The sequence below is a fragment of the Phalaenopsis equestris genome, unplaced genomic scaffold (assembly GCF_001263595.1).
Source record: "Phalaenopsis equestris unplaced genomic scaffold, ASM126359v1 Scaffold000223, whole genome shotgun sequence".
NCBI classification, from domain to species: Eukaryota; Viridiplantae; Streptophyta; class Magnoliopsida; order Asparagales; family Orchidaceae; genus Phalaenopsis; species Phalaenopsis equestris.
Window position 1 is genome coordinate 2,034,920 of NW_018164665.1, and position 14,943 is coordinate 2,049,862.

Genomic DNA, 14,943 nt, shown 5'->3' on the forward strand with positions numbered 1-14,943 from the left:
GAGGCGGGCACCACTTCTAAGGTTCTAAGATAGTCAAAGGGAGATCCCTAAGGCTAGATCCTAAACCCTAAGAGGAAGACCAGACCTCACTAAAAATGAGGTCAACAACGACAGAGGTAGGCCTAGGAAGACTTGGGCTTATTGTATTAAAATGATCTTAATTTACTAGAACTAAATGAAAATATGACTGTAAATAGGACGCAATGGAGAAAAAGGGTTCATGCAGCACGTAGTGGGATTAAGGCTTTGTTGTTGTTGTTTTGATTTAAATTTAAACTTGTTTGATTTACATGGCTGTTTTTAAAACACTCAACATATTTTTTACGTGTTTTGAGTGTTTTTAAACTTTAAAAAAAAAAGGTAAGAAAGGAAAAAATTATACTAATCAAACATGTTTTAAAAAAACAATAACATAAAATAAAAATTATGCCAAGCAGGCCCTAAATTAACTAGTCTCAAAATCCCAGCTTTAAGATGACATGTAGGTAGTAGGTTGCAATAAAAAACTTTAAGATTGTTTGCAGAAAAATTATTTGCTAGGTATCTTACGAACTTTTTTACATATTTAAAGTTTGCTAATAGAAACATCTATAGTATCAAGCTAGTCTCGTGTTCGGACTCACTTCTGCTTGAGGCAGATTTTACTAAGCGGAAATTTAAAAAAAATGGAAATTTACATAAGTAGCACACAATTCTTATGTTTTAACATATATCTCACCCAAACTTTCATATTTACGTACACAACACTTTGGTGCTTTAAAACCATACATGAAAATGTCAATTTCTCTTTTACAAATTGATTATAGTGCTATTTTTGATGTGATATAATGATTTGAGTGCTATGTGTTTAAATATAAAAGTTTAGGTGTGAGATATGTAATACATAAGAATTGAGTGCTATGTATGTAAATGCCATTTTAGAAAATTATTATATCGAAGGCTAATATTCTTTGAAAGGTTATGGTATTTATATTAACATTCAAAAACCTCATGTTATGACAAAAAACAACCCAAAACCTATGAAATTGATGGCTTGAATTTTGATACTATTATCAGATAACAATTAAGGGCTCCACTTAATAGGTTTATACTGTCATGCTTCCCTATGTTTTTCTACAATTTAATGGAAAGAATTCAAATACAAAAGGCTATAATTTTGCATAAAAGTAAGTTCGATGTTTTGTATAGTTTGAAAATATTAAATTCATCTAAGCTATAAATCTGTATTCTTAGTTTTCCTCCATAATACTGTGCATAACAAATTAAAGTATCTATGGGGCTTTACCCTAAAACATTTTTTGTTTTTGGTTTATATTCCAACCAATCAGGCTGTCATACGGGCTTGTTTATACTCAAGCTCTAGAAGTCATTACTTTCTAACTATATGGCACATAAGTTTCCAAATGGTTTATGTGTCAGTGTAAGATATGGACACGACCGTGACACACCCGACACCTCAACATATAATCTCTTTTAACTCTTCTAATATTAAAATCTCACATATCTTATTCGATAGGGGCGTAAAAAATTGACCCGACATGCCAACTCGACCCAAACTCGACACAAGAAATCCATATCAAATAGAAATGTATAAATGTTGATCAAATTTAATAAAATGTAACCTCTCAAATTATCATATATCATAGGAACTAAAGCACTTAAAACTTGCACCATTCAAATATGTTAGAACTAATGACACAATTAGTGTTGCTGATTCTGTTTGATTTGAGGGACAACAGACATCTTCACTCTGGGTTCTTCAGACTTGCCCTCATTCAAGGTATGCTTGCTAGTTATTATGAAAGTGCTAAATGTAATAATGTAATTTAGCTTCTTGGAAGGACACGTGATTTTGTGATATTGTTTTAGTTACGCCCAAGTCTTTTTAGGTCTATCTCTGCTTTTCTTAACATAAGTTGAATCTAAAACATCTACTCTCTTAACCAAATCATTAGATGGTCGACGTTTGATGTGACAAATCCATCTAAGACAACTTTCTCTAATCTTGTCTGCCACTAGAGCTACCCCAACTCTATCACAAATATATTCATTTCGTATTTTGTCTCTTAAGGGACTAGCCACTGATCCACCTTAGCATTCTCATCTCAACAACACTCAACTTTTTTATATGCTTCTCTTTTAAAGGCAAACATTCTGCGCCTTAGAGCATTGCAGGTCTTACCACAATTTAATAAAATTTTCCTTTAATTCTAACTAGTACTTTTCTATCAAACAATCGACACGATGCATTCCTCTACTTCAACCAACCAACTTGAATTCTACTAATAACATCCTCATCTATATCACCATCACTTTGAACAATAAACCCGAGATATCTAAAACGTTCACACATTTTAATGATTTGATCACCCATAATTGTAATTCTGCCACTAGTGCTACAACTACTAAAATTACATTATGTTTATTGAGTTTTAGATCTACTCAAACGAAGGCCTTCAGACTCCAATGTAAACGTCCATAATTCAAGTTATTTTCTTTTTTTTTTGGTGCAGGTTAAAGCTTTAACTGCATTATGTTCACTGTTCAAACAAAAGTCATCAGAAGAAGTTGTGCAGATAGTACCGCAATGGGTATTTTTCTTTTCTGTTTTTTCTACATTTTTATAATTAGTTGATAATAATGCCTTTCTGAAGATTATATCTTCGGTACACTAGATGTGGGTTTGTTCCCACATTCTTTGGTTTTATATGCTTTTAGCTGATCAATTTTTCAAATATGTTAAATGAGCTGATGCTGATTTCACGATCTTTTTATCAATATTTATGCAGCAGAGTTGCTAAATTTAGGATTTTTTTATCTCAAACATTCATCTTTAATTTGAACAAAACACATACAAATTTTTTTGAAAGAAAATTTTAAATTGGAGGATCTTGTACAAAATATTTTGAATTCTTTTTGTTCATTTTATCTTTTCAAGTGTTAGATGTTTGCTTGGTCACCGTCACTAGCTTTATCCCGAATCAACTATTTGTACTTTCTAATTTATGTAGATATTTTAAACATCCTCAGTTATCTTTCGTATAAACCCTTTTCCTTTCTTTTCCTTTCACATTGAATCCATATGTTTCTTTATTAATGCATCTTTTACTCTGCTAACACTGACCATAGCTTGCAAAACAAAACCCCTTCTCAGAAGAATTGACATTATTAGAAAGATTTATGTACAGCCACTCAATTCTTATATATTTACATATCTAACACCTAAACTTCAATTTTTACTGGCATGCCACATTACCCATGCATGAAAAGGTGTATTTCACCTTTTTTAAATTAAAATGGTGGTATTTTTTATATTATAGGATAGATATGAGTGGTATAAATCTGAACCTTAAAGTTAAAGTGTTAGATATGTAAATACATAAGAATTGTGTGGTTTGTATGTAAACGCCCCACATTATTTTGATGGGATTTTGTTTGTTATAGGAATATCTTCATTTCTGTAATAACTGGAATTTCTAGCTTAGTAGTGATGGTGGACCTCCTATGTGAAATAGCTTTTCGCAGGTGATTCCTCACCTATGAAATTTTGAGTTTGCTGCTTAGAATTTTTCTAGGGCTCTGAGAGGTTGGTTATGCCATTTCCTCTCTTTAATGACACCTTTTGACTCTATACTAGTTCTTCATGTTTAGTTGTGTTAGGGTAATATTAAGTTTAGACTTATGACTAAAGTGAGGGTATAGCTGGTTCCTGTTGCGTGGCTTTAGATTTTAGTGTTTAGGATTCATGGTTTGTAGGGTTGAGGGTTTATTGGTGTAGGATTTATGATTTAGTGTTTTGGGTTTAAGGCTTAGTATTCTAGTTTTAGGGTTTTAGGGTTTAGGGTTTAGGGTTTAGGGTTTATGGGCTTTCTAGCAACGGATTTAGGCCGAGATTTAACTTAGATTTAAGCTAAACTTGATAGATGGTCTTTTTAGACAATATAAAGGTGCAACTATGGCAAATTTGGATTTTGCGTATTTCATTCATAAATCCGAGATTTATTAAATTTTAACTTTGGATTTTGCGGATTTCATTCATAAATCCGAGATTTATTAAATTCTAGGAATTGGTGGATTTAACTTCGAGTTGTTGATTTAACATCGGGATGGACGCTTCTCGCTAAAAGGAAGATGTGAAATTACCTTTCTTTATGGTTTTGGGTAGGAACGGAGCGGAATGAGGAGAAAGATGGGAGTTTTGGGTCTCTGTACGCCGTGATCCCATCATTGCCTTTTCAATTAGCTCTAATCGTGACATTTTATCGCGAGGGTTCCGTCATGAAGTCGATGACTTAAGGCAAAACTAGGAGGGGAGGGACACCAGTGGGAGTTTCGGGTGGAGAGGTGAAGAGTATTTGGGCGAAATCAGAAGGGAAGTGATTTAGGCGAGGGCTTTGGGCATAGAGGGGAAGAGAAGATAGTTATGGTTTTAATTTATTTTATTTAAGTTAATTTTGTTAATTTAATTGATTAATAATTTGTAATTAATTAATATATTATAAAATTAATTTAAAATTAGATAAATTTACATGTAATAATTTAATAATTGGTTTAATAATTTTTTATTTTGGTAAATAATTTAATATTAAAAAGCATAATTAGAAAAAAAATTAATTTAATTAAATTAAATGTAATAATTAATTTTAATCATAGTAATAAAATAATTAAAATTTAATTATAATTTTTTATTCTAACAAACTTAACAATCTTTTTTAATTTTAACAGAAGTGATCAAAGAGTTTGATAGAATTTAATTGGATTTACTAAGGGTCTGTTTGAGTCAGCTGCAGCTTATCCGGCTTATGCTGATAAACAACTTATCTTGATAATTTGCTGATAACTAACTGATCCAGATAAACTGCTGATTGTTTGATTTATGCATTTGGAAAACACCTGATTATGGATAAATGATCATTGTGTCCTTGTTCTGGATAAACTGTTTAGCTGTTTAGTTACTGATAACAAATCACTATACTGATAACAAATAAATAAAAAAAGTGGCAGTTACATACATACCACCTAATTTCTATATATTTACAAGTCTAACACCAAAACTTTAATTTTTATATGAAATTTCCTAGCTCTCGCATAGCTCCACTGCAATATCCATTCATTAGTGCTTCTGCCCCTCATTTCGATTAAGCTTTTTCTAACATCGGCATTAAGTTTTCATTCAATATGAAGTTAAAAGTCTAAAGTCATACATCATGTTTAAGTTCTAAAAACAAATTATATTCTCCTACAAAACCAAAATAGATAGCATCAATTAGAGGTAACATTTTGCCTTTCAATCCTATAGAAGTCAAGGCTGAGCAAATAAAAAAAAAAAAAAAAAAAAAAAACAGAAAGGAGCAGACGAGAGTTGAGGAGCGGCTGAAATGAAGAGCCCTAAGAATCCATAGATCATCTCCTGGGAGAGTGGATATTGCTCCATTTCAAGGACATCTTATAGATCAGCAAACCATAACTTAACCATAAAAATACAGAATTAAAAATAGAATATAGTAAGGTTAAGAGCACCTACTAACCTGGAAGAGAAGAAGTGCCGAAGAAGGAAGAAGGAAGAAGCAATGTCGAATCTGCGAATCGCGAACGGAGTGCCGAAGAAGGAAGAAGCAGAAGGAGTGCTGAATATGCAGGGAGTAGCTCTGCCGCACTGCGAGCTTCCTTTAGTTCCGAATCACGAACAACGAAAAAGGAAGAAGCAATGTCGAATCCAGGAAGGGGCAGCAGACTAATTCGGGACTAAACACGATGAAGGAAACGCAGATCGCGACGTGTAATGTAAAATATGAAATGACGTTTCCATAAACGCATCTTCAACGCGCGAAACAAACGGTGAGGCAGCGTTTTCAAAATGCCGCCACACTTATAAGCTGCCCCAAACGGGCCATAAATCTATTATCAAACAGTTTTCAAGATTTAACTCTTCAATGATTTACTAAATCCAAATTTACAGGATTTACTAACTCCTAACTTAAATTTCATCAGTTTCCATGCATCTCCTAAGGGTTTAGGGTTCATGATTTTGGGGTTGTATGACAACGAATGAGCTTTGGCTTAAGTGGATTTTTAAAATTCTATAATTCCAGATTTAGCAAATCCAGAACGGTTAAATCGTAGAAACTATTTGACACTAGATTTAATAAATCCAGTTAAATTCTGTCAAATGGTTTGGCAACTTTTGTTAGAATTTAGGTGGTTTTTATTGTTTGTTAGAATAAAAAATATATAATAATTATTTTATTATTATGATAAAAATTGATTATTTATTAAATTAAATTAAATTAAAATGTTATTTAAAATTTTGATAATTAATACTTTTTATATTCACAGAACTAATTAATTATCAATAAAAAATTTACTAAATTAGTTTAACATTTATGAATTAATAATTAAGTAGTTATTAATTATATTACTTAACAATTATTAATTATTTTATTGAATAAATAAAAAAATTATTATGCATTTTTTATTAATTGACAATTAAATAACAATTATATAGTTAGTTAGTTATCATTAAGTCGATAATAAAAAATAAATCGTTAATTATTAATCCATTAAAATAATAAGACTAACATAAGTAAAAATAAATTAAACCCTGCTAGAAATCCTTGCCTACATCACTACACTCCCCAGGCCTTCCCATGTTTTTGAAACCCTCACCTATGCCCCTTCCTCACTTCTTGTTTCATCCAAAACAATCGCCTCTGTGACTAAACCCTTTCGATAAAGTTGCAAGTACAGCTAGCTGGGAGGGCAATGACGGGATCACAACGCACGGAGACCACCGAAACTCCATCTTCCTCTTTTTTTTTTTTTGCTTCGCTCTGTCCTAAAACCATTGAGAAAGGTAAGTTTGTTCATAGCATTCTTTCTCTTTGCTCTTCCCGAATTTACCAAGTTTGCCGATTCACTCGATTTAGTAAATCCGGGATTTTAGGCCAAAATCCGTGCAATTTTAATTTTTCAAATTGCGGTTTTATTTTGTCCAAAATGACCTTCTGACAAGATTTAGGTTAAATCTAGATCAAAATCCATTCCAGAGAGGCCCTTAGGGTTTGTTGTTTTTGGTTAGTGTTTAAGGATTAAGATTTAAGATTTAGGATTTATCCGTCACTTTTTAAGGTTTTTAAAGTTTAAGATTTAACATTTAGGGTTTGCAGTTTACAATTTAGGTTTTAGGATTCAAATTTAAGGGTTCATGGTTATGAGTTTAAGATTTTGTGTTTAGGGTTTTGATTTTAGTGTTTAAGATTCAAATGTCAGTGTTTTGGGGCAATATTAAGTTGAGACTTGGGACTACATGAGTGATTTAGGGCTTTAGGTCTTTGTCTTCCTGATCTCCATGTTTTTGCAGTGGTGTTGGGGGCATGTCGAAGATGGAGTAGGCACTAGCCGCAAAGACCAGAGTTTATCTTATGCTTCATCTTCTGCTGTAATGTTATTGTTTTATTTTTGAAATATTTGCATACATACCACTCAATTCTTATATATTTTACATATATAACACCTAAACTTCAATTTTTACATTCACGCCACCTTACCTACACATAATATGTTGTATTTCACTTTTTTTAAGTTAAAATAGAGGTATATTTAATGTGATATGGAAGATTTGGTTGGTATAAATGTAAAAATTAAATATTAAAATACATAGGAACTGGGTGGTATGCATGTAAATGCCCCTAAAATTTAGGTGTTAGATATGTGCTATGGAGCATTGGTGGTATGAGACAATATTGAGATACTTTTGAAATGTGATTTCATAGTTTAATGATCCTAACTGAATCAAATATATGTATAAAATTAGCTCTTAGGGCCAGTTTGGGGCAGCTTATAAGTTCGGGGGCGTTTTTGAAAACGCCGCGGTACCGTTTGGATCGCGCGTTTTGCCCACTTATCCCAAAACGCGGTTCCATTTTTACACTAAATGCAGGCCGCAGGTTAAAACCCGGAGTCGACTCGCGGGCCGCTTTTCAGGATAAACTGCTTATCCTGAAATGCACAAACTACTCCAAACGCACTCTTAGTTCAAGATATGCTAAGTATATAGACAATTCATTTTCATTATAATTTTGTAAGAAAAATCATGTTGATTATTTTTCTCTGTAACTTTAATGATATCGGAGTTTACCCAAGCCACGATATCATATGCAAATATTATTAGACAAAAACAACTAGAGTTACAATCAAGATTCAAACGAAAGCGAAAGTTCAATGAAGTGCCAATATTCGGCTAGGGTCAGGTTGGAATATATGTGGACAACAGTGACTGGGATTGGTGGCTGGCTGCTGAAGTAGGGAATAAATGGTGTCTGACAGTTGGAGCAGGGAAGGGTTGGGTAGCTGACGACTGGAAACGAAGAAGGGTGGTGGTCGGCGATCGACAATTGGGAACCGAAGAAGGGAGGTGAGGTTAATGACTGGAATTATGGGAGGGAACTGGGTGTTGGGGGTTGGAATCAGGGAGAAGGGGAGGTGGCTGACGACTGAAACAAATAAGAGAGATGTGGAAGGAGTTGTGGAGATAATTACAATCTTGCAGTAGGATATAGCCGGAGAACTATCTGTCCTCGGGAAGGATACAACCTAACAAGGGTAGACACATGGGGATAAAAATTTGAAGCCAGCCATTACTAAACCTTGAAACAAGCAACATATGTATAATAGTAGATGGAATAGGAGGGGGAGAAAGGGGCGTCAGTTCCCGCCCAATAGCTTAGCCGGCCAGTCCAACCTTCTTATTGGATTGACACCCCTTGTTGAACCGGTTAAGCTGGTTCAACCAAGCCCCCGCGTCAGTTTCCCGAGGTTGGGAGAGCTCCGACCTCATTCATCGAAGTTGTTGGGTCATATCACATGGTCAAGTCCGTGACGTTGAACGTAGCAAGAACATTTTAGGGTCTGTTTGGGGCAGCTTATAAGTGCGGGCGGCATTTTCAAAACGCCGCCGTACCGTTTCGTCCGCGCGTTTCGCCAGCTTATCCGAAATTACGTTTGAGTTTTTACACAAAACGCAGGCCGCGAGTAGACCCCCGCGGCCGGCCAGCTGACCGTGTTTCAGAATAATCAGCTTATCCTGAAACGCACAAGCTGCCCCAAACAGACTTTTAGTCCCTTGGCAGGTCAATCTTATAAGCATTGGCATTCAACTTTTAGAGTATTCTGAAAGGTCCATCTATTATGGGCTTGAGTTTTTTGAATGCTCCCACTAGAAATCTTTATTTTTTCGTTCAGATCTACATTAGGTTCCTTTATGGAGAAGTCACTTTCTTTTTGGACTTGTTAGCCTGTGCTTGATATTTGTGGTTCTGCTTATTGATTTCCTTCCTAACATCTCCGTGGAGCTTCTAAATCTCGTGCACCCATTTCTTAACATCCTCACTAATATATAATATCGACAGGAGGGCATCAATTCTAGTGGCGTGAGCGGGTTGCATCTATGCACAACCTCAAATGGAGTGCGTCCCATCATCTGACTCACATATATGTTCTAAGAGAACTCGACTTGTACTAGAATCAAATCTCAATGTTTGATATTCTTTCCTACAAAGCATCTCAGAAAGTTTTCAAGGCTCTTGTTTACTACCTTTGTTCTACCCTATGTTTGTGGATGAGCTGTTGAACTGCATTGAAGCTTAGTTCCTAGTTTTTCTCACATAGTCCTCCATAAGTGACTCAGAAACTTGACATCCCTATCGGAGTTGATGCTCCTGGGTATCCCATGCAACCTCACAATCTCCCTGAATTACAAGCGGCCACATGCGATGCATCCAACATCTGGTGGCAGGCTACGAAATGTGCCATCTTGAAGAATGGATCCACCATGACCATGATTGAGTCCTTATTTTGCTGTCCTCAAAGGACACACCAGCTAACATCCACCCACGATGCCTCTGGTACTACCGTACTGGTAATGAGGTGTATAATTTTGCATTCTATTGGTTTTGGCCATATGATAACTTTGACATTTCCTGACATGTCACTCCACATCTTTAGTCAGTCGTGGCCAAAAGAAGTGTTCTCTCACGAGTATGAGTCTTATCTCTTCCAAAACGTCTCGCAAGTCATGCACTGTGGCTCTACCGAATGATGCTCTCCTTCAGCAAACATTTAGGAATACACGACTTACTCTGGTAGAGCAAGTAACCATCAACCCTATAATATTGCCTTGTAGGCTTCTCTTGACACCGCCAAATTTTTTTTTTTCAAATCTTCGTCTATCTCTTACTATTCCTTCACTACCACAACCTACAACTCGCGTCTGCATCACAATAATCAACAAGTGACGATAGCTCAATGCATTTGCTATGCAGTTCTGACTCCTCGTCTTGTGCTTAAGCATGAATTGAATTGATGCTAAGAACACCCCAAGATGCGCATCGTCCCTTCAGTTTGTTCTGATTGTTTAAGAATTTTAAAGCTTCATGATCTGCGAACGAAGTGAACTAACACATCAGCATGCAGTGGCTTCAGTGCTTAAGAGCGCTTACAATAACATAGACCTCATTGCCATGCGTCGAATATTTCCTCTAAGATTCATTCAACTTCTTAATAAAAAAGTCTATGGGGTGGCCTCCTTGGCTCAACACTGCTTCTATCCTCACGCTGAATGCATCGCATTCTATCTTGAACAACTAATTGAGATATAGTGAAGTCAAGAATGGTGCCTAGGTCACTTTCTCCTTCAATTTGTCGAAACTATTTTGAGCTGCATTTGTCTGCTGGAACTTCTCTCCCTTCAAATGCTTTATCAAGGGAGCGGTGATGATACTGAAGCTCCTGATAAATGGCCTGTAAAATGATGCTACTCTCGGAAACTATCTTAACTTGGTAAAAGACTGTGGTGTTGTCCAACTCACAATGACCTCAATCTTTTAGGATCCATTTGAATGTCAACATTATACATGATATAACCCAAACAATAAACTTAGGCTGTCATGAAGTGACACTTCTTTGGATGGGCGTATAACTTCTATAGCTCGCAACACCTTAAAAACCGTCCTCGAGTGTTGTAAGTGTTTTTCCTCGTATCGCTTGTATACTAGAATGTCGTTGAAGTACCCCACCACAAATTTCCCGATGTTGGCTTGGGACACCTGGTTCATCAATCTCATGAATGTGAATCCGAAGAGCATAGTTGTCCACTCATATAACCCACCCCGGGTTTTGAAAACGGTCTTTCATTTTTCCTTTGACCTCATCTGGATCTGGTTATATCCACTGCGCAAGTCAACCTTGGAAAAGAGAATGACTCCATGCAACTGATCCAAGAGATCGTCCAAGTGAAGTATGAGAAATCAATGCTTGATAGTAATCTTGTTGATGACCCTACTGTCAATGCATATCTACCATGAGCCGTCTTTCTTGGGTATCATCAAGGCGGGGACACCGCACAGACTGGTACTCTTTCTGACCAACCCTCTCGCGATGAAATCCTGTACTTGTTATTACAACTCATACTCCGCATGTCTAAGGGTCTGTTTGGGCAGCTGCAGCTTATCTAGCCTATCCAGATAAGCATCTTATCCTAATAATCTGTTGATCTGCAGCTTATTCTGATAATTTGGTTGACTGCTTGATTTGTGCGTTTGAAAAACAACTGATTTGTAGTTGTTTCTGGATAAATGACCATTTTGCCCTTAATTCAGATAAATTGTTTAGCTGCTTGGTTTGTGCATGAAAAACAACTGATTTGCAGTTTTTTCCAAATAAATGACCATTTTAACATTACATAGTGTTGCTGTTTGCAACAGAATTGTAATGACTACACATTTGATAGTTGAGAACAAAAAAAATAACTTCATAACAGTACCAAAAAAACTACTTAAACATTCTTTTTTTTTTACTTGCACATTCCCATAAACAAAATTTCCCAATAAAATGATAGGATCGAAAGCCACAGAGGGCAAACGGGTGCTTCCCAATAAAAAACCACCGAAATTAATCCAAGAAAACCATGAACAAATCTCGATTTACTAAACAAATGTTTTATATCGCCACAAGCTTTCCAAAGAAAACCATGGGATCGGAAACCGTAGAGGGCGAACGAGAGTAACGAAAGGAAAACACATAAATTAAACATATAGAAATAATATTGCGAGATACTAGACGAACGATAGGAAGAACCGATGGGGAAGAGAGGGAGAGCGGGGTTGGAGAACCAACCTAGGGCAAGCATGGTGCGACGAGGGAGAAGGCCATGGGAGGTAATTGCTGATCAAACACAACTTTTCGAAGCGGGACGCGTGGTCGATCTTGCGGCTCACTTCGTTTAATAAAAAGTAAACTCCGTTTTCAAAAAGCGCATTGAACGCTCGAACCAAACAACATTTCGACGTTTTAAAAATGTCAAACACAGCAATAAGATGCCCCAAACACACCCTTAATATGTATACAAGTCGGTTTGGTAACACTGATCCAGGCATGAGATCCATGGCTTGTTGAATCTCTCGGTGGTATTAATACTTCTAGAAGACTGTCGGTCATCATATCCTGGAAGTCACGTAGCAGTGGCTGTATTGGTGTTGGTATCTCACTATCCTACTAAGTGCCCTCTGGTAGGGCCAATGTCATTGCCACTCGAGTGTCCCAAACCGACTGCATGAAGGTGACACTTGAGGCTAACGCCTCCTCTGTCACCCATGCCACTCACATCCTTGACAGGTAATAACACGATGTGTTTTTCATTCTTTTTAAATAAGTATTCGTGAAGTCATTGTGTTGCGTCTTACGGTCGAATTGTCATTAACTCCCCAGTAGAATGTGGCACACGTCCATAGGGACTGTCATACCACACTTTCTCCTGAAACTGATCTTTAATCGAAAATTTAACTAAGCACTGTTGATCCACACATATCTCGTTTTCGCTTTTCAACTAGGTAAGAGAATATGACTGAGAATGCTTCTGTGTGGCCAACCCAATTTCTTCACCATCAATGTGGATACTATATTTTCACTGCTCCCACTCTCAATAATCAAATTGCAAACTTTTCTCTTTATCGTACACGGTGTGAAAGGTACTGTGGCTCAACCATGACTGATCTCTTTCTGGCTTTGTCTGCAAGTTTCTTCGTATGACTAACATCTCTCTCTCTCTCTCTTCACCATGGAGTTGAAGTTCTTCATCTGGACTATCCTTTGATTTTTCTTCCTCCACTTCTTCGATGATGCCCTGATCTGTGAATGAAATAACTCAGCTCGTGGGATAGGTGGAAGCTGTGTCTGTAGCCGTGCATCTGAAACACCTCCTGGTAGGCACTATACTGAGCGAGCTACCATTTTCTGGATTTTTTCCACTCAGATCTGTCTTATCAATCCCCTGCCCTGTCTTAGAAACTCCTTCAAAGGTACTCTTGTCAATAGCTGTAATTGTAGGTGACTATCTGAATGAAGACTGCTATCTGAATGAGGGTTGTTGCATGCTTTGTTTATGTTGTCTTTCCATCTTCAAGGCCAAGTTCTGTACATCCCCAATCACCAATATAGTTGTAATTGCACAATATTGCTAATAGCGGGCTTCAGGCCCCCACGTAACGGCTTATGGTGTGTTCCTCTAGCTCGACCAACTCACACTTTATCTGCAACTGGTTGAATTGTACCGTAAGCTCCTCCACTGATATGTCTCTTTGCTGAAAGTGAAGTCTCAAAAATATGTCCCGACGAATGAGGTGAAAGGTGCTTCCTTTGTATGAATTTACTTTTCTTTTAGCACTTGGTAATTTTATCATTGCCTTATCTTTTTCTTTGTCTCTGTAACTTTTCCCACCTCAAGGAGTTGCTCTTCTTCAGCTTAATAGCTGCTACCCGTTTATCCTCTGACACTTCCTTATACTTGAAAATCACTCTATAGATTGCAGCCAGTCGATGAGGTCCTCTAATCCATACCTCAATCAAACATAGGCAGATCCGCTTTGATACTGAAATCATTGTTTCCTCCATATAGTATCCTCTCTTGTCCTTCTTTTATAACTGAATATCAAAGCGTTGGGGCTTGTATTTCTCATAACTGACGTCTTCTCTATTGAACAGATTCAAATCCTTGTCCCTTTCTCTCCTTCGACTCTCCAGATATCGGTCGAGGGTAACCTTCCCGTGGGTCCCGTCATCAATCTCTGTAAGTCTCTACCGAAGATGATGAATCTCCCATTGTATTTCACCTCGGGTAGGGTCTAATATGTATCTCCTTAGTGACATGATTAGAGTTTAGGATTTGTGGGGTGGAAGGGTATTTGGTGTTAGGAAAATTTTTTTTTTTGGTTATGCGGATGCTAGGAAACCTAAGGATATGATCAAGGTTAAGCTAGCTCCGATACCAATAGATACTGGAGTTAACCCAAATCACAATAATGGAAGTAAATATTATTAAGCAAAAGCAACTAGGGTCACAGTCAAGACTCAAATGGAAACAAAAACACAATAAAACACCATTATCTGACTAGGTTCGAGTTGGAATATCTGTGGAGAGCAGTGATGAGCCTTGGTGGCTGGCGGTTGAAATAGGGAGATGTAGCGAGCGGTTGGAGACATAGAAGGGTTGGGTGGCTGATGGCTGGAAACAGGGAAGAAGGATGGTGGCCCGCGGCTGGGCACCTGGGAAGGGAGGTGAGCGTTAGCGGCTGGAATTAGAGGAGGGAGATGAGGGTTGGCAACTAGAATCAAGAGAGGGAATTGGGTGTTGGCGTCTGGAATCATGGAGAAGGGGAGGTGGCCGACGACTGAAAACGAGGGAAGGGTAAGGGTCGGGGTTGGCGGCTGAAAATAGGGAAGAGGGAGATGTGGAGATAATCACCAACTGATAGCAGGATACAGAAGGAGCATCACTTGCTCTCAGATATAATTTTAGCAAGGGAAGACACTTGAAGGCTGAAATCTAAAATCAAATAGAATTGAACCCTAAAACAAACAAGCAACGTATATGCCTACATACATATATATATA

The 14,943-nt window shown here is 37.0% G+C and overlaps 1 protein-coding gene across 1 annotated transcript in view; it reads left to right on the forward strand.

The window, feature by feature from the left end:
• The window catches only part of LOC110023214 (E3 ubiquitin-protein ligase listerin), a 92,520-nt gene that overhangs the window by 17,181 nt on the left and 60,396 nt on the right, over positions 1-14,943 (forward strand). The window contains exon 4 of the mRNA XM_020722520.1: positions 2,514-2,591. Coding sequence (XP_020578179.1) covers positions 2,514-2,591 — 78 coding nt within the window. The remainder of the gene's footprint in view (positions 1-2,513; positions 2,592-14,943) is intronic.